General features: G+C 35.5%; 1 protein-coding gene and 1 long non-coding RNA gene across 6 annotated transcripts; one reads left to right on the top strand and one right to left on the bottom strand.

Annotated features, from left to right (window-relative positions):
• The first annotated feature begins 1,352 nt into the window (after positions 1-1,352).
• LOC142543681 (uncharacterized) lies at positions 1,353-20,658 on the top strand. 5 transcript variants are annotated; one of them, XM_075651082.1, is made up of 17 exons: positions 1,353-1,515; positions 3,661-3,704; positions 3,827-3,955; positions 4,043-4,201; positions 5,734-5,795; positions 6,303-6,406; positions 7,603-7,646; positions 7,811-7,939; positions 8,025-8,186; positions 9,222-9,283; positions 9,759-9,859; positions 18,506-18,552; positions 18,713-18,841; positions 18,931-19,092; positions 19,768-19,830; positions 20,023-20,075; positions 20,260-20,658. In XM_075651082.1, the coding sequence occupies exons 1-16, from the start codon at positions 1,497-1,499 to the stop codon at positions 20,035-20,037; spliced, it is 1,431 nt and encodes a 476-aa protein (XP_075507197.1). In that variant the 5' UTR covers positions 1,353-1,496; the 3' UTR covers positions 20,038-20,075; positions 20,260-20,658. The 5 variants fall into 5 exon arrangements, with proteins under 5 accessions (XP_075507197.1, XP_075507196.1, XP_075507195.1 ...); XM_075651080.1 differs by lacking the exon at positions 1,353-1,515 and adding an exon at positions 2,724-2,856 and having other exon boundaries at positions 6,306-6,406; XM_075651078.1 differs by lacking the exon at positions 1,353-1,515 and adding an exon at positions 2,724-2,856.
• On the bottom strand, positions 9,866-17,593 carry LOC142543685 (uncharacterized). Its single transcript, XR_012819809.1, has 3 exons — positions 14,546-17,593; positions 10,615-12,274; positions 9,866-10,456 (listed from the first exon to the last, which is right to left on the bottom strand). It is a non-coding gene; the product is annotated as an uncharacterized LOC142543685 (long non-coding RNA).
• Positions 20,659-20,872: the final 214 nt, after the last annotated feature.

Raw genomic sequence — 20,872 nt, 5'->3', positions numbered from 1 at the left:
ATAAAAAAAATATATGTTTATCAATGATCATAAATATTTTTGGAATATATAATTAGGTTCGTTCAATAAAAAATAATAGAAGTATTTATCTAATAAAATTTAAATTATGAAATTATGATATATACCTCGAAAAGATGTCCTTTATCGTGAACAAATCTTTCGTTCGTCGTTCAATCTACAACAAAAAATAATTATGAATATAAATTATTTGTATGAAAATTATTTTTTAGATCGATGTAATTTTCAAAACAAAAATTGATATATCATATTTGAAAAATTAGCGATATACCTCAATCAGAACTGATTGATGCCAAATATTTCTTCACTCCTTAAATTCACCGACGGAACAATAACTCAGGAAATAATACTTATTATGCAAAACAAGAAAAATAACTTCAGACATATATAGAGAAACAATACATGAATTCTTTATTGCCTATATTTAAAAAAAAAATTTAAAGACAACTCGTGATTCAAATAAATACAAAACATTAATTATTCGACACAAATTCACGATATTCATGACGACATTGAAAGATATGATAAGATACATCCAAAATTATCAATCAAATATACATCAATAAGTGTTTAACAATATCAATTCATATAGAAGGACAATAATAGTCTCTGCACGTGAGGTCAAATCCATCTTTTTGTATAGTAATGTTAAATCATCTTTTTAGATAAAATAAATTATATTAGTTTCGTCGGTTTCCATTATCCACCAATAATTACACAAAAAACAAAATTATTATATCTAAAAAATAAACGCTATTTAAATTCGCCCGCCACTGCAAGAGGTGGGCAAGCATTTGAAATTTAATAATTTAAAAATATATTCCCCCGCCTATGCAAAAGGCGGGTAAAATTTATAATTAATTTTTCTGCCCCGCCTCCTGCAGAGGCGGACAATATTTTAACTCTTCCCCGCCTGTACGACAAGGCGGGGGAGAATTTAAAATTAATTTCTAACCTCCCCCGCCTCTCCTACAGACGGGGGAGTAAAAGTTTTACTTTTTTTTTTCTTTTTAAATTTTTTTTACAATATTTTAATAAGTTTTTGAAAACTCCCGTAGATCGTTAATGGAGAATAAAAATTTGTAAAAGACCAGTAAAAAAATGGTCCTGCTCATTTCGGAACTATCGCTGCCGTGTTATGCTCCAATAAAGCTCCGCCTGGAAAACTAGTAAAAATGGTCCTGCTCATTCTGGAACTATGGCTGCCGTGGCCCGTGCCTCAGTTGAGAACGCAGCACCGCGCGTGGTTCAACCTTCCCGCTGTATCGACGCCTCTGCGGTCACTGGGAGGATCGGCCAAGGGTTATGGGAGAACATTGATTCCACCATTGCCAGCAATAGTACTAGCTAGCAAGAACAATAAGATTAATGGCAAGGAGAAAGTGGTCGCGAGAGCTACTTGACTGACAATGACGATGCTCTACCTTTTCCCATGACTTACCCAAATGCTTCGCCGAGGAAATTGAAAAGAGGCTTTAATGCTATCCCGAAATACAGGTTTTTACAACCCTCTATTTCTTTTAAAATATTTACTCTTCTAGATAATCATGTGAAGCGGTAGCTAGTCTTTCAATTTTTCTAATATCGTTTTATGGGAAGATTTGATTTTTGGATATTGCATTGTTTGTTTTGATCCTGGAGGTGCTTGAAATAATTAAAGTGTAATGTATGTTGTTTTAAAAAAAGTATTTTAAAATAGTGTTATATTTGCTTTTATCTTCTTCTTGAAATATTAGGACAATATATTAGGTTACACGAATTATTTTCTTGAAAGTATATTTTGTTATAAATTATATATTTGTTTGCACGATATTGATATTTGCGGGGGTGTCAGGTGTAAAGTTGCACCGATTTGTGTGAAAATGATAAAATCTAACTTCTAACTATTCAAGCGACGTGAATTCTAAATTCGATCGCAAGTTCTAGTCTCCTAAAATAAATGCAATGTCAAAATGATGAAAACTATTGGAAATTGATGGAAATAAATCCATAACACAATTTTGATTTACAAGAACCGTAAGAATTCATCAAAACATGAAAACTATAATAAATTGTTGATGAAGCTTAAAATGAGAAGACCTAAAATGCTAGAACAATTACTGGAAAGCTTGAAAACTAATGCTTGAAGATTGAAAATTAGCATAGAACGTTTTGTAGATTTTTGTGCGTAGGCTTCTCCCCTTTCTTTGCCGATTGCCTCATTTTCTTCCTAGCAACTATGAGGTTCTCCTCCGCTACCCCCATGATCCACGTTCTTCCGCCTTCCATTCCACGATCTCTCTCTCTCTCTTCCCACGATCTCCTCCCTTTGCAGCGCCTTGTGACCGGTTTGAATCGATAATAATTTATCCGTTATGGGCTTATATAATTTAATTGACCTTCCGAATTAAATCGAGCTTTATAATTTAATTATTTTAGCCCAAACAATATTTAATTAATTGTTACAAAATAAAGGTGTGTTCCCATAATAAATTGTATTTTTTAATATAATATATATTTGTTATTATTGTTTAATATATCATTTTAAATAAATTGAAATAACTAACTATAATACAGCTTTGAAACTTCATCAGGGCCAAGCCACGAATTAACACCAATATGTGGTTAACCTCGACCTTGTTTTTTTCCTTGTTTTTTTCCTTCATATTCTTCACTATTGCGTCAAGCCCACTATTGCGTCAAATTATTAATAGTCGTAAAAAGTCTAATTAATAGTCGTAAAAAGCCCTACCCAAATTTATCACAGCTCAGTATATAGAAACGATTAGGGCACATTCCAATTCCATCTCATCATCCAATGATAAGAGATGGCGCACTGCCTGGAATCGTCATCCAACGGTAAGACATGGCGATGAATGTTTGTTTGTATTGATTTATGCTAGGCTAGCAGTGGTTTGATTGAATTTGGGCTAGATTGAACCCCCTTATTATCTCATAAATTTTTTTAAACTTTTTCTTCTTGCTGGATAATTGGAATTGCAAAGCATGGCCCAATATTCACGTCTCTGTTCTTTCTTGGAAAAATGTGGATTAAGAATCCGCTTAGCAGCCTACTGGACACATGAGAAACGAGCTTAACCTTTCATGTTGTTGACTTCTGACCCTTCTTGTGTTCTATCATGCACACTTATTATTTTGAGTTAAAGAAATCTTGGAGCTGAACTCTCCTCCAAGTTCCAAGTTAGTAGTGAAGAGTTTGAGACGTGGGAAGTCTCAGGCTATTGGTATATTGCCTAAGTCTACATGTTTAATTTGTAAAGATATTTTATTATGTAAATAAGTTATGTGCTGTTGAGCTTGGGGTCTGAATTTTGTGCTTATCTTCACTCATGCATATGTGTGTCCTTGAATCGTAATAAGATGATAAACTGTTACGCTGTGGAAAACAAGTGCATTATACCCTGTTGAAATAGAAATTTCATGCTTATGTTTAAAAGCTATTATTAAGGTATGCTATATCTTAACAACAATGTTTTCTACTTTAAATATCATGAACCTGAATAATGAGTTTTGCGTGTGATTATGTCGAGTTGATTATCGAATAAATTTATTTTTGCGTAAAAATACTTGAATTTCTTGTGCATATAAAATGAAATAGATCAAAGAAAATGGGTTCAGTTGAATGGAATACTAATTTTGTAGGGGTTCGGCCAAGGGATGGTCCAATGTTGTCATATCTACGTGAAGTACGACGCTCTTCCTTCCTTCTACTACATTTGATTTGATCCTTTGGAGTTAACACTACACATTATTACAACATGTTTTCATGAACATCGAAAAACTTAACATTGTTTAAATTTGTTCGCAGATGTGTGATAAATATTTCGACCCGAGTTATTGTAACCCCGGTACAGGGAGCACGCGTTTTCATATCGATGGGATAGACCTTGCCAACTGTTGGGCGGAATTAGCCTTGAAAATCTACAATGAGAAAGAGGTTAGACAAGTTATTCACTATTATTGGTTGCCTTGATTATTTAACACGCATAATGTGTTTGTTCGTGTATTTTTGGGTTTGTTACAGCAAAAGAATTTCTATCTTGAGAAGGTTGCCCAGCTTAACGTATTTGTCACGTTTCATTTCTTGACATTTTGGGCACGAACTGCCGAAAATGCTGAGGGCCTTCTTTTTCGAGGTGTTGTTGATATGCTGAAAGGGGATATATTGCTTTGTGAGATCAAGGTACCCTCCTCCATTCCTCCCCGTTTTGTCTTTGGTCAATTTTCGTTAGTTTTTGATTGAGTTCAAATTATCCTTGATCTTGGTTTATTTGAATGTTCTTCAATGGTATGTTTTAAGCTATGTTGCATGGATACGGGTACGATTACATATACGAGTACGGGTATCGTATCGAATATGATACGAATACGAAGATACAAAATTTTTTGAAATAAAAGACACAATAAAGCTAGAATACAACAATTATTAAAATATATATAAATAAAAATTAAAAATTGTATATATATATATGCATCTATTTATGTAAATATATAAAATATACTACTTCAGACGAGTGATTTAACAAGAAAAACAAAAAAAGCCAAAACGTATCCTCGCCGTGTCCATGGTGTATCCAAGCCGTACTCAAGACGTATACGACTGATCGAAACATACAAAAGTCAACGACACAAATTTTTCTTTATCCGAGACGCGTATAGGCCGTATCGGATACTTCGGGAAAAAAATAGATTTAGGAGTATCCGTGCTACGTATGTTTTCGGCTTCTCTCCCGCTAAGCGAGTTGCTTCTTTTGGTCCCACAACAGTTATAGCCACATATTCTAGGCATGCAAATTCAGAAATGAGTTAAAATTAAATGAAACAGTTTGTTTATTATGGAATTTGGATTTTTACCTGTTTTTTTTAGCTTTCAAACTAGCGATTCGTTACTTGCCTTATGCTAGCCATGTGAATTTATCTTTCATTCAATTAATGTCCCGGTTAATAATTACTATAAATGTAACGCCCCAGATTCGACGACTGTCCTCACTGTATCAAGACAAGTCTTTCCAGCGTGCTTATGTCCTCACTCACACGCACCCTGGGAAACTTCCCAGGAGGTCACCCATCCCTAAATTGCCCCAAGTCAAGCACGCTTAACTTTGGAGTTCTTATGTGATGAGCTACCGAAAAGAAGATGCACCTTCGTGATATGAGTAGTACAAATCAAATCTTTTAAGCCCTCTTCAACTGTACAGTCCATTACATAGAACAGTCTCGGAATCCCTCTCATTCCCTTGTGGGTCGGTTCATTCATGTTCCCTCCACCTAGAAGCCTGCCAGGAGCCGCTCATTGTCCGTGCAACTGATGGCACCGGCGATCAGCCCCCGCTCTCTTCGGCCCCGGGCCTCACAATAAAAATATGAGATGTAGAGAGGTAACATTGAAGAAAAAGCATAGATAGGTGCCATGTTGGTCGCAAGTTCTAAATGTATGCATCTAATGGAGCAGTTTTCTTGTGGCAGGGTATATTGGTATAAATGCCTGAGATTCTTTGAGTTGCTGGTCAATATCGCTTGACCATAGATTGAGGCCATGTTAGGAGCATAAATGGAGGCTTTAACCAAGTTTTGAATAAATATCAAAGCCATTATTTTAGAGTAGATTTGAACCAGCAAAATAGAAATATGACCGCATCATCAAATGCTTAACGTTTTATCACCGTTCATTTGGCATACGATGTTTGGAAGTTAATTTTTGTTATTTATTTTTAGGGTGGCGATGAAATGGCGATTCCAGATGATCATTCTGATAAATGTCGTCTCCAACGCTCACGGTAAAATGCATCATGAAATCACACCTTAAGAGTTCTTCCTTTATTCATTCGTCATTTGTTTTGTATTTATTATGCTTTAAAATTGTCTCAGTCGGGAAGTGATTTGCTCTAAGCATTGATATGTTATGTGATGTTTTCCATTAGTTCAATATTTATATTTCCTAGCTTTAAGATGCTCCTGGTTGGAAAGTCATCTTATCTATTCATTAGTATATCATGTGATTAATTGGAACTGATGATGTTAAAAGTCCTGTCTTATTTGTTTGCATATTTCAGTAAGGAGAACCGTGATTGTATATTTGTGCTATCTATTTTACTTTGGTGATGTGCCTTAGTAGTACTATCTTGGATGTTAAATGGATGTTTCACTTTTTTTTATTAAGGTCTTTTGTATTTTTGGAATTTTATGTTTTATCCTTTAGCATCTCTTTTTTGAAAGAAGCATGTTTACAGTTTTTGGGGTGTATATGCACGTGTAGTATTCTCTTATTGGATTTGTTTGGTTGGAAGGAGTGATTATCACGTCCGAAATTCCTCATCCGGTGGTTCAGTTGGTGCCAGTTTTGCGGCACATTTTGGTCATGGTTGTGTAGATCCGGGCAAGGTGGATGGTACGTAATCATGAAATTTACAATCTATGTATATATAGTGTGCTGTTTATGGTGATGGTCATGTCCTTTTCATAGCTACAACGTTGTCTTCTTTTTTCTTTCATGGAAAGTTTGAGTAAATGGAAACTGTCTTAAAAAACTATTCCCAATAACTAGCGAAAAATAGCCCATCCAAAATGTTTTTCTTGATTAATTTAACATGCACTACCACCCATTAGGTTGAAGTGGTCCAAACCTCTCTTCCTTTGTGGCTGAGGCAATGGTCTGAACCCTATTTATAGCGAAACCCTCACCTTAGATGCTGTCATCAACATTCTCCAGCTACCAGAATCTTTCTTCGGTACGATCTAGGAATATAAAGAAATGATTACGAAAGAAAATCACGCTATTTTTGAGTCTTAGAAGAGGTATGTATCTATATAGATGAACTTGAATACGGCGAGTTATTTGCGCACAATAGTCAAATTTCATCAAGTATGACTCCATGATCCCAAGAACAAATTTCGTCAAGAACACTTGTTTGAAATTTCGAATATTTGGTTGTCTATTCATTCTCTATTTATTTTTGAAAGAGATAAATTTTGAATCAATGTTGTGTAAAATAATGTGAAAAGTGACATGAAATATTGTTTTTAAGAAACTGAGAATAAAATGAACAAATTTGTTTATTTTTTTTTTGAGGAAAAAAAAGATTTTCTTAACGACCTTTAAGAACATACCATAATCAATTTAGGCTTGGGATGACAATGGGTCGGGTCCATTGGGTATGGAGACTCGAGATCGGCCCGTTAAAATATTAAAGAATCCATACCCAACCCGACCCTTAAAGCTTAAACCCATACTCGACCTAATCTATACATCGGGGTTATCATAATCTTAGCAAACCATCCCAGCCTATCCACGACCCACCACACTAAACCAACCAAATAAAGTAAAAAAAAAATCTATGAATTATCCAACCAAATTACAAAATGTACTATTATTAAAATATGATTTAATATACGTGCATCATGTGTATTTTGTTTGCTAGTGACAAATGATCGATTAGAGAGAAAGAGTTTCAACTCGAAACCTTCTTTAGTTGTAATTTGGAAAGACAAATAACTTTTAGTACTCTATTTTTTCCACTTTCTATGCATATAAATGTATGAGATCAAAGAAAATATATTCAATTAAATGTGGTACTAATTTTGCAGGGTTTTGCCCACTGGGTCATTCAATGTTGTGGGCCCTACGTGATGTACGTCGTTCCTTGCTTCTTCTATTACATGGGATTTGATCATTTGAATTTTATATTTTTTTTATTGTATTAGTTTTCTGCATTTAGTTGGGATTAACACTCTAATTTATTGCACCATGTTTCTATTTTTTCGAAAGGTTTACGTTCTTTAAATATGTTGGCAGCTCTGTGATACGTATTTCGACAAGCGTGATTGTGACCCCGGTGCAGGGATATCACATATTTATTTCGATAGGAGAGAAGAAGTTAACTTCTTAGCTGAATTATCATTGGAATTCTACAATGACAAAGAAGTTAGTCAAATTGTTTAATATTATTAGCAGCCTTGATATTTAACATGCATAATGATTTGTTAATGTATTTTTGGGGTTGTTACAGCAAAAAAGTTTCTATTTGGAGGAGGTCTGCAAGCTCAACGTGTTTTCCGCATATTATGCCTTGACATTTTGGGCTCGGACCGCTGAAAGCCATGATCGCACTCTTTTTCGAGGTGTAGTTCATGTGATGGTTGGAGATAGTGTAGTGCTTTGTGAGATCAAGGTACCATCCTCGCCATTTTGTTTTTGGTAAATTTTAGTGAGTGTTTTAATTGAGTTCGTATTATCCTTGTTCCTGTTTATTTGAATGTTCAGTGGTATGTGTTGTGTTGATGGTGACGTCAAATGAAATTTCTTGGTTTACAATCTTTAAAACTCCTTTGCTATTGTTGTAACGACAATTTTAAAATTAACAAAAAGTTATTTAATCGAAATATCATGAATGCCTAAATTAAAAGGTAAGAAACGTAGAGAAATTTTTTCTGTACAACACTAGCATAAGGTAGTATTTGTTTACTCAAGAAAAAGAAATAACCGACTCTCCAGTAGCCCATTTACCTCCGTATGTTCTCCCCCACTCTCACATGTGCGAGCTTCTCCCCCACTCTCACATGTGCGAGCCCTATTTTTTCTAGAATAACAAATATGGCTTTGGGCTTCTCGCACGTTACACGACTCTTTTCTTTTGGGCCCACAACACTTATAGCCAATGTATTGTGGCATGCAAATTCAAAACCGAGTTAAAATTTGATGAGACCCCTAGTCTATCTATTATGAAATTTTGATTTTTACTTGTTTTTAGCTTTAAAACTAGGAATTCATTACTTGTCTTATGCAAGCCATGTGAGTTTATCTTTGATTCAATTAATGTCCCATTCAATACCTATAAGATATGAGATGGAAAGGGGTAGTAACATAGAAGACAAAGCAGAGATATAGTGTCATGTTGAGAAAGTTCTAAATGTTTGCATCAAATGGAGTTGTTTTCTTGCGGCAGGATGTTTTGAAGTAAATTCTTGAAGATTATTTGAGTTTCGGATTAATATTGTGTGATGATAGATTGAGGCGATGCGGGGAATGTAAGTGAAGTCTTCAAATCAAGTTTGAAATAAATACCGAAGCAATAATTTTAGAGTAGATTTGAACAAGCAAAAAGATTAATATTAGTGCGTCATCAAAGATTTAACATTTTATCACTGTTTATCTTTTTGTTGGCATACGATGTTACGAATTTAATTTTTTTGTTATTTATTTTTAGGATGACGGTGAAATTACAATTCCAGTTGATCATTCAGAAAATTGTCGTCTCAAATGCTCACGGTAAAATGCATCATGAAATCATACCTTAACGTGTTCTTCCTTTGTTCATTTGTCATTGTTTGAGTATTTATTATATATTCTTGCTTTAAGACTATCTTAGTCATTTTCTCTAAGCATTGATATGTTATTTGATGTTTTTCATGGTCCTGGTTGGAAAGTCATCGCATCTATTCATTTGTATAGCATGCGATTAATTGGCTGATGATGTTAAAAGTCTTGTGTTATTTCGTTATATATTTCACTAAGTTGGACCGTGATTGTGCTACCTATTTATTTTGGTGATGTTCCTTAGTAGTACAAGCTTTGATGTTCAATGAATGTTTCACATCTTTAATATGGTATTTGTAATTTTAGTAGTCTATGGTTTATCCATCAACATCTCTCTTTCGATTTAAGCATGTTTACAGCTTTTGGGATCATCTTCGTGCATGTGTAGTTTTTCTCTTATTGGATTTGTTTGGGTGAAATGTACAAGGATCGATGATGACGAAGCAAAGGACACTGCTGATGGTTCTGTTGTTGCTCGTTCTGGGGCAGCTGTTGGTTGTGGTGGTGTAGATCTTGGCAAGGTGGATGGTATGTAATCCTGAAGTTTACATTCTATGTGTATATAGTGTGCTGTTTATCTTCTAAATCTCTTTGAAGCTTGCTATGAATAAACAAAATTCTCAAAATTTTAAACTATTTAATTAATTTTATAAAGGTTGAATTTTAATTAACTATTTATTAACCACATTCAAATATCGCCAATGTTTTCCCATAATAAGACAGGCTTACCCGCTTTAATAATAATTTTACGGTGATGGTGATGGCGATGTCTTTTTCATAATTCCAGCATTGTCTTCTTTAGTGTTTTCATGGAAAGTTGGAACTAATGGAAACTGTCTTGAAAAATATACCCAAAAACTAACCAAAAATAGCCCATTCAAGATCCTTTTCAAAATTAATTAAACATGCACTATGTTAGGAACTCAAACCACAAATAAAAAGAAAGCTATAATTTCATTAACTAAAACAGAAAATTACATAAGAAATGATCAATGCTCACAAGTAGAATGACCCCTAGAGCAGAAAATATTCTAAGTAAAAAAAATTTCCCCTCTAGCAATTCTTGCATCAACCGTATTGAAATACACACATCCCAAATAACTTATTTCATTCCCCCTTCTTATTCTCACGCGCAAAATAACTAACCCCACCCCATTTTAATTCTAAAAGTTCCTATTTTTGAATCCAGCCCATTGTCATTATTACCCACAAAAGACCGCAACAATACCCCCCCATGATTTAGCCTTGTCCTCAAGGCTAAAGCTAATATTATGTGATTTCACAATTGTTTGAGTTCTCCACCAATGCCTACAGTACTTCGTCAAAGTTAAGGATGTCCCATTGGGTATTGCTTCATCCTCCGCCAAAATAGTGAGCCGTAGGGATTCAGACGGACATTGATGCCGTGGACTCTAATTTTTCCCACAACGAAAGTATAAACCCTTTTCTTTCCTATTGAGAAATTCCTGATAAGAATAGGATTTGTTCTCTCTAGGATTTTGCCCACTGTTGTGCAAGTTGCTGCTGCCTCCTCCACCGGAGCCGCTTCTGCCGCCTGGAGGATTCCGGCAGTGCCCATGATTGGTTGAACACGGTTGTCGGCTTGTCGCCTCTTAGCCCTTGGAATCTCCCTTCTTCCAAGCTCAATTTAGATTGGTTTACATCAGTCTCAAGTGGCAGTCTAAGATCATTGTAATGGGCTCGGTTTGGACTGTTATTTCTGGCCCAGGTATCACACAATAAACCCTTACTTCCGTTTGGACCTATTTCTCCACCCAACATCCCTTCAATCGGGCCAATTCTATTACCCTAATTATTGTGACAGGACATGTGTTCTCACCCTCCTTCTCAACCATCTATTAATCCACTCTAAAAGTACCCCACTGTCTTCTCTTCAGAGATCCTGTCAACTTGCGCTATCAATGGCTCAAATTGTTCCACATAATCTTCGACGGACTGCTGTCCTGGCCTCATATATGTCAAAAGTTGATATGGATTCACTGCTTTTCTGCCTCCGCTAGCGCCCTATGAGTTCCTGGGCAAATTTGACCAAAGTAATATTTGGTATTCTTTTCTTCACCCTGTGGCACTGATATATTTCTGGTCCTTCCATACAAGTCACGGCTATTGGAACCTTATTGATCGCTGGAGTACCATGGATGTCAAAATATTGTCCAGTTGTGTCACTGCCATCAAAACCTGGAAGTTCAACCCTTCTCAATGCTTTCCTCAGTTCTTCACTGCCATAATCTCGTTTCATCATCTCTTCTTTCTCAAAAACTTGCTTGTTATGGTCCATGTATGGCCTTTGATATCCTTTCGGTTGAGTCTTTCCATGACAGACTTCATTTCTAAGAGAGATGCCAACGTTTGCTACATGTTCTCCTTGTTTCCCTCCCTTTCCAGTTTTGTTTCATTTCTTGTGGTAGCCATGTTGTTTCTCCCTCTTTTGCCGGGAGGTCGGACCATTTGATAGGAACTCAAACCACAAATACAAATAAAGCTATAATTTCATTAACTAAAACATAAAATTACGTAAGAAATGATTAATTCTCACAAGGAGAATGACTCCTAGAGCAGAAAATATTCCAAGAGAATAAATTCCTCTCCCTAGCAATGCTGGCAACAACCGTAACAAAATACACACATATCCAGAACAACTACCCCATTCCCCTTTTTTATTCTCACGCACAAAATAACTAACCCCTCCCCATTTTAATTCTAACACATTTGTATTTTATATAGTTCCTATTTGAACCCAGCTCATTATAACTATTACCCATAAAAGCCCATAACACAACACCACCTATGAGGTTGAAATGGTCAAAGCTCTCTTCCTTTGTGGTTGAGGTGGTGGTTTGGACCTTATTTAAAGCAAAACCCTCTCACCCTAGATGCTGCCATCACCTTTCTCCAGCTACCAGAGCCTTTATTCATTACGATCTGTGAATCCAAAGAAATGATTACCGAGCAAGATATGATCATAATCAATGCATGAAATCCATGCATATTTGTAAGTCTGAGAAGAGGAATGCATCAAGATAGATCAACTTGATTAAAATGAGGTGCTCGTTCACAATAGTGCAATTTCATAAAGTATGACTCCACGTCCCAAGAACATGTTTCAATATTATTTGAAAGAAAGAAATTTCGAACCAATGTTTGTGTAGAATATGTAGAAAGTGAGATGAAATATATGTTTTTTAGAAACTAAAACAGAAAATTACAAGGAGAATCAATGATCAATTCTCACAAGGAGAATGACCCCTAGAGCAGAAAATATTCTAAGAGAATAATTTTTTCTCTCTAGCAATGCTAGCAACAACTGTAACAAAATACACACATGTCTATTAGAGAATCGTGTTGTTTATCCCCACCTATACAACATAGTGAACACATAATTATATAGTACAACCTAAAGAAACAAAAAGTAAAGTTACACCTAGCCCTCTAAGCTTTGTCTATCTAATTATTATACCACTAAATAAAAAATACAAAAGTTAAAGATTTAAAGCTAATCTATGAATATTCTGTCGTATCTTCCAACACTTCCATCTCAAGTTGGCTTGTAAATGTCTTCCATTGCTAGCTTGCTTACTAGAGGTTTAAACTGTTTTTTGTGCAAGCCTTTGGCGAGTATATCAGCGATATGTTATGTGGTTGGTACATACGAAACACAAATTAGGCCACTTTCTATTTTCTCCTTAATGAAATGTTTGTCAACTTCGGCATGTTTTGTTCTATCATGTAGAACGGGGTTATGAGCATTTGAAATTCCCACTTTGTTCACAGTACACTTTTATTGGTAAAGTGAACGAGATCTTCGAGTCTTCTAGTAATATCTTTATCTAAATTGCGTCACAAATTCCATGTGCAAGAGATCTGAATTCTGCTTCCACACTACGTCGGGAGCGACAACATTTTGTTTTTTACTACTCCATGTAACAAGGTTCCCTCCAACAAAAGTACAGTAGCCTGAAGTCCATCGTCTGTCGCTAATACTACCAGCTGAATCCGCACTAGTATATGCTTCAATTCGCATGAATTTGTATGTTGTTACGCTTTCTGGACATTAGACCTTTCCCAGGGGTTCCTTTTAGGTACCTTAATGTTCTATACGTAGCATCAAAGTGTTCCTATCCTGGTATGTGCATGAAGTGGCTCACCATGCTTACTGCAAAAGCTATGTCAGGACGTATATGTGATAAGTATTAATCTTCCTACCTGTCTTTGAAATTTTTCTCGTTCGATCACATCTTCAAGTTTAGCATGATTAAGCTTTAGATTAGCTTTGATTGGAGTTTCAGCAACTTTGCACCCCAAAAGTCCTCTCTTTAAGTAGATCTAGGATGTATTTTCTTTGGTTCACAAAGATTTCCCCTCAAGATCATGCGAACCCCATACCAAGAAAGTACTTTAGTGGTCCTAGGTCTTTGATCTCAAAGTCTAGTGCCATCTTTTTATTCAAATGCGCCAATTCTTCAAGATCATCTCCTGTTAAGATAATGTCATCTACATAGACAATGAAGATGGAAATTTTACTTTTTATCAGTGTGTTTGTAGAACATGGTATGATCAGCATGACTTTGAAAGTAACCATAGCTTTTTACTGATTTTGTAAAACGTTCGAACCAACATCTTGGAGATTGTTTAAGGCCATATAAAGATTTTCTAAGTTGCAAACTTTGCAACGACCGAATGCCTCTTCAAATTCTGGTGGTAAACTCATAAAAACCTCCTCTTCTAAAACTGCATTGAGAAAGGCGTTCTTGACATCTAACTGGTTTAAGGGCCAGTTAAAATTAGCAGCTATAGATAATAGTAAACAAACGGAGTTAATTTTTGCAACTGGAGCAAAGTTATCTTGGTAGTCTAGTCCATATGTGTGTAAATCCCTCAGCCGCAAGTCTCCCTTTGTATCGTTCTACACGTCCGTCAGCTCTACATTTTATAGGGAACACCCATTTGCATCCAACTATTTTATGATCACTAGGTGGGTTAGAAATTTTGAATAAAAAGGCTCTATGTTTTTTTGACAGCTTGCCATAGGATAGATATTTGGAGATTGGATGATCTGTACATGAGCGCTTGCCTTTCCTATTATCTATAGGGATATTAAGGTCAACAAGTGGGTATTAGAACTAGAATCAATATCAGAAACATATAATTTATCAGGACTAGGACTGTCTATTGATGACAAAGTGTTTAGAGTACCTGAATCTTTTCCAAGTCCATCACTTTGGGAGTTAGATCGAACTTGTGCTTGAGGAATAGTAGGCTCTGCACATTTTTGATGATTCTTTTTCCTTGTACCGTCGTACAACTCTTGTTCTTTTGGAGCAGTAGATAGTACTTCACCCCTTGTGGTAGAGTAAGCAATACTCGGCAAAATAGTACTAGAAACTGTAGTTTCATTTTCCTTTTCACAGTTAATTGGATTTGGTAGAGGTACAATAGTGGGAATAACTTCCCAAAAATTTTCTTCTTCACTTTGGTTCTCCCCCAGAAGACCACATATACGAGTATGATCATCAATAAAATACACAAACCATCTTTTACTAAGTACTGATTTTTGAGGGACCCGAAACATCACTATGAATTAAGTAAAAAGGTCTCGAAGCTTGATAAGGTCTGGACTGATAAATAGATTTATGACTTTTTGATAAATGCAGTTCTCACAACACAACTTAGAATAATCCAAACCTTGAAACAAACTGGGAAATAATTTTTTAAGATAAGGAAAACTAGGGTGTTCTAGTCTATAATGCCAAAGCATAATTTGATCCCTAACCATGATCGAACTAGTACTAGTAACTCCTTGATTTTGTTTAGGATCTGAAACTTCAAAATGGTAGAGGCCTTCCCCGAGCTCTGTTCCTAGAAAATACAGTGGGATTCAAAGAAGATGACACTGCAGTTAGAATCTTTAGATAATTTACTAATTGATAGAAGGTACAAGCAAGTTTAGGAACATGAAAAACGGATTCAAGGGAGATGGTGTTAGATAAATGAACCAAACCTTTACCGGCTATGGGAGAATATGAGCCATCTGCTATACGTATTTTCTCATGACCAGAACAAGGGGTGTAAGTATTAAATAATTGAGAAAAAATTGTCATATGATTGGAAGTGCCTGAGCCGATAATCCAAGGGTTTGAAAATTGACATTTGAGAGCTATTGAGTCACTACCTGTTTGGGTAAGGGAAGAATTTTGAGTACCGACAACCTAGAGTTGGATTCAGCAGCTTTAGGATGTGATCCATCCGTTATTTATTAAAGGAAACGTTTTTTGCTTCATGGACAGCAGTAGGTGAAGGATTGAATCTGCCCTCATGTGATCCTTTCCAGTTTTCTGGTTTACCATGAATCTTCCAGCAGGTCTCAACTGTATGTCATGGCTTTTTGCAACACTCACACCACACACGAGGCTTTCCCTCAACTCCTTTCATAGAATTCCAATCAGTTTTGCACCCAGCAGCAAAAGCAGAGTTTCAATTGTACAATTGGAAATTTTCTTGCCAAGCATAACAAGACGACAACTTTCCTCACGTCGAACCTCAGAAAAAAGTTAGCCAAAGGGGCTACTTGACTGTTATCCTGCCTCTTAAACTCATCAAACTCAACATTAAGACCAGTAAGGAATTTAAAAATTCGATTGTTTTCCATCACCTTTTAATAATGTTTGCAATCCTCCAGTGATTTCCACTCATAATGATTGTATAAATCCAAATCTTGCCAAAGACGTTTCAATGAATTAAAGTACTTAGCAACAGTATCCTCAACTTGGTGGACTTCTCCAAAAGCTCCTTCGCGGTGTGATGGCACATGTAGGTTGAGCTTATATCTTCCTCCATTGAATTCACCAAGTCATCCCCATTGAGTTTTCAGCATCCCACGTCGGGTTGGTTGGATCCTCGGCCTGAGGCTCCTGTTTTTCTCCTGTCAAACAGCCAACCAGTTTTCCCTACCACGAATGTACATTCACATAGATTGAGATCGTCACATAAAGTTTTCTCCATTCAATTTCATGGAGGTAATCTAAATGAAGTGAGATTCCGAGGTGAGTGGCTGGGCTGTAGTGGCTTTTTCAAATTCACTGTGTTAGTAGATTGCTCGGAATATGCTTCAGACATGGTGGATAAATGCGGAATTTTTTTTGTTTGGGAGGCGGCGCTACTGTAGATTAGTGCAGCACAGCCGTGGATAAAGCAGCTAGGTTTTTTTTAGAAGGATCGGTGTTTATCTGATGCTATATTAGAGAATTGTATTGTTTATTCCCACCTATACAACACAGTGAACACACAATTATATAGTGCAACCTAAGAAGCAAAAAGTAAAGTTACACCTAGCCCACTAAGCTTTGTCTATCTACTTATTATACCACTAAATAAAAATACAAAAGTAAAAGATTTAAAGCTAATCTACAAATATTCTGTCATATCTTCCAGCAATATCCAAAATAACTACCTCATTCCCCCTTTTTATTCTCACACACAAAATAACTTATCCCACCCCATTTTAATTCTAACACGTGTACATTTTATATAGTTCCTATTTGAATCTAGCCCATTATCATCATTACGCATAAAAGCTCGTAACAATACTCCCCCCTATGATTAGCCTTGTCCTCAAGGCTAAAGCTAAAATTATGTAATTTCAAAATTGTTTGAGTTCTCCACCAATGCCTACAGTACTTCATCAAAGCTGAGGATGCCCTCATTGGGTATTGCTTCATCCTCGGCCAAAATAGTGACCCGTATGTAAGAATTTTGAATCATAGTCCGTGTAAAATAATGTCAAAAATATGATGAATTTAAATATTTTACATGTGAATTGTAAGAAGTTTGTGCCATTTTGTGATAAGTGTAATATGTTTTAAAAAATGTTCGATAATAGATGTCCTTCTTTACCGTTTAGTGATAATTCCTTAGCTACCAAACTAAAATTTAATGTAGTTTCCATGTAAATTTAGAAAATGTGTTTAGTTATTAATTATCTTGTAAGAATAAGTTATTCCGAGACCGAAGCAATTTTACTTTTGTTTTTTAACCTCTTTTTGGCTATTAAAGGGTAATATTGGAATGAAAAACAGGGGTCGCTCTCTTACAATATAGAAGATATTAATATGTATTGTATGTATATAAATATGTGAACGCTAATAGAGTAGTTAGTGTGAGTAAGCCCATACCTAATTTTTGCCCACCTCACTTATCTAAAACCATCCTTCAAAGCAGAACACATTATTAGGGTGCAGTCATGCTCATATTCCCCTTCGATCTCTTCATATTTTCCCTTCGCAAGCCGGGCTCATCATCCAAAGGTAAGAGATGGCAATGATTGTTTGCCCGAACTCATCATCCATCGGTCAGAGGTTGCAACGAGTGTTTGGTTTGTTCTTGTTATTTTTATGTATTGAATTAATGCTAGGCTGGCCGTGGGTTAATTGAATGTGGGCCAAATTGAGACCGATAGAATACTAAATAACAATCATGTTCGCAAATGAAAAAATGGGATTGATACCTGGCTGCCATAACTTTCGTATTGGTGCTGTCTTGGGGTTATTATAATTTGCAAACTCTTACTTACATATGGTAGATAGTTAAATCGAACTTCTTGCTGGATAATTGGAGTTGCAAAGCATGGCCCAGTATGAACATCTCTTTTCTTTCTTGGAAAAAATGCGGAATAAGCATCCTCTTTAGCAGCCAACTGGACACATGAGAAACGAGCTTACCCTCATTTGTCTTGTTGACTACTCAGGCTTTGGGCATATTGGCTAACTCTACAAGTTTAATTTGTAAACATATTTCACTATGTAAATGAGTTGCGTGGTGTTGAACTTGGGATCTGAATTTGGTGCTCATCTTCACATGTGCATGTCCTTGAATCTTAATAAGATGATAAACTTTTGCATGGTGGAAAACTTGCGTATTAAAACCTGTTGAGATGGCAATTTCATGCCTATGTCTAAAAGCTATTTTTAAGCTATATCTTGACGATATTGTTTACTACTTTAAATATTTTAAACCTGGATTATGAGTTTTGTGTGATTATTTGGGGTTGATTATCGAATGAAATTATTTTTGGGTAAAAATCATCGAATTTTGTTTTCATATAAAATGCGAGGGATCAAAATAAAATGGGTTCAGTTGAATGACATGCTAATTTTGCAGGGGTGCGTCCAATGGATGATGATTCAACTTTTTCATTACTACGTGAAGTACGTTGTTCCTTTCTTCAACTACATTTGATTTGGTCCTTTGGATTTATATATTTTTACTGTATTATTTTTTGATATTTAATTGGGGTCAACACTCTACGTTATCACACCTTGTTTTCATGAACATGGAAAACTTAACGTTGTTTGAATTTGTCGGCAGCTTTGTGATAAATATTTCGACCCGTGTGATTCTTCTCCCGGCGCAGGGATTACACGTTTTCATATCCCTGGGATAGAATTTGTCAACGAACTGGCGGAATCAGCTTTGGAATTCTACAATCAGAAAGATGTTAGACAAATTATTTAATATTATTGGCAACCTTGGTTATTTAACATGCATAATGATTTTGTTTATCTGTATTTTTGGTTTTGGTACAGAAAAAGAAATTCTATTTCGAGAAGGTTGGCCAGCTTAACTTATTTTTGACGTATTATTGCTTGACATTCTGGGCTCGGGCAGCTGGAAGTGATGAGCGCTGTCTTTTTCGAGGTGTTGTTGATGTGCTGGGTGGGGTTACTGTAGTGCTTTGTGAGATCAAGGTATAATTTTCACCGTTGTCTTTGGTCAGTTTTCGTTAGTGTTTTGATTGGAGTTCATATTATCCTTGTGCTGGTTTCTTTGAATGTTCAGTGGTATGTGTTGTGTTGATGGTGATGCCAAATGAAATTTCTTGGTTTACAATCTTTAAAACTCCTTTGTCATTGTTTCAACCATAATTTAACAATCCATAAAGAGGTATTTAATTTAAATATGATGAATATATTCTGCTGAATTGATTACTTGTCTTATGCTAGCCATGTTAATTTAACTTTAATTCAGTTAATGTCCCAGTTAATAACTATAAAATATGAGATGGAGATGGGTAACATAGAAGGCAAAGCAGAGATATGTGTCCTGTTGGTCAACAAGTTCTGATTGTATGCATCAAATGGAGTGGTTTTCTTGTGGCATGGCATTTTGAAGTAAATGCTTGAAAATTCTTTGAGTTTCAGATTAATATTGTGTGACAATAGATTAAAGCTATGCCAGGAGCATAACTGGAGCCTTCCAAGTTTGAAATAAATATCGAAGTCATAATTTTATATTAGACATGAACAAGCGAATGAGGAATATGTTTGCATCATCAAAGACTTGACATCTTATCACTGTTATCTTTGTTTATCTTTTTGTTGGCATACGATGTTTGGAAGTTAATTTTTCTTATTTATTTTTAGGATGGCAATGCAATTACGATTCCAGTTGATAGTTTTGGAAAATCGTTCTCTCAAACGTTTACGGTAAAATGCATGATGAAATCATACCTTAACATGTTCATTCTTTATTCATTTGTCATTGGTTGAGAATTTATTATATATTCTAGGTTTAAGTTTGTCTTGGTTGGAAAGTCATCTTATCGATTCGTTATTATATCATATGATTAATTGGATCTGATATTCAAAGTCTAAGTGTTAATTGTTTGCAAATTTCAGTTAGGAGGACCTTGATTGTGCTAGCTATTTTACTTCGGTGATTTGCCTTACTGGTACGAGCTTAGAGATGTTCAAAGAATGTTCCACTTTTATTCATTATGGTCCTTTGTATTTTTAGAATTTTATGGTTTATCCTTCAACACCTCTCTTTTGTATGAAGCACGTATACAATTTTGGGTGTGTCTATATGTTTGTGTAGTATTCTCTTATTGGGCTTGTTTGGGTGAAATGTACAAGGATTGATGATTACGCAGCAAATGACAGCCAGTGGTTCGGTTGATACCGGTTTTGGCGCCGCTTTTGGCCATGGTGGTGTAGATTTTAGCTTTGGTGGATGGTTCGATATCGCATTGGGGAGTTTGTATTAATAAATTATGACTCGAAATTTATGTGGCTATCAAATGATGATTAAATGAGTTTGAACAGCATTCATGCATTATATTTTACATTTGTGTTCTGATGTGTTTATTATGGCTTACGAGGTTCAACCTAATTGTGAATTTTTACAGTCTACGGCTGTGTTGTGTTCTGTTGTGTTGTTTATCCTTTAAATCTGTTGATTCACGAGTTTTAGATAATCGATTAATTTTGTAAATGTTGAATTTAATTATTTATTTTATTCATAATATTAAAATATTGTCAGTTTTTTTCATGGTTAAGGTGAAGGTCACGTCTTTTTCAGAATTTCAATGTCTTCTTCCTCGTTTTCATGGAAAATTGGATTTAATGAAATTGTCTAAAAAACTATACCCAAAAATAGTAAAAAAAAATTGTCCATTCAAAATGATATTCGAAATTAATTCAATATGAGCTGCTAAGCACACGAGGTTAAAGTTGTCCAAGCCTCTCT

This window comes from Primulina tabacum, chromosome 4, assembly GCF_025594145.1.
Source record: "Primulina tabacum isolate GXHZ01 chromosome 4, ASM2559414v2, whole genome shotgun sequence".
In the NCBI taxonomy this organism is placed as follows: Eukaryota; Viridiplantae; Streptophyta; class Magnoliopsida; order Lamiales; family Gesneriaceae; genus Primulina; species Primulina tabacum.
The sequence above is the reverse complement of the archived record's forward strand: the minus strand, read 5'-3'. Positions and strand labels throughout refer to the sequence as shown.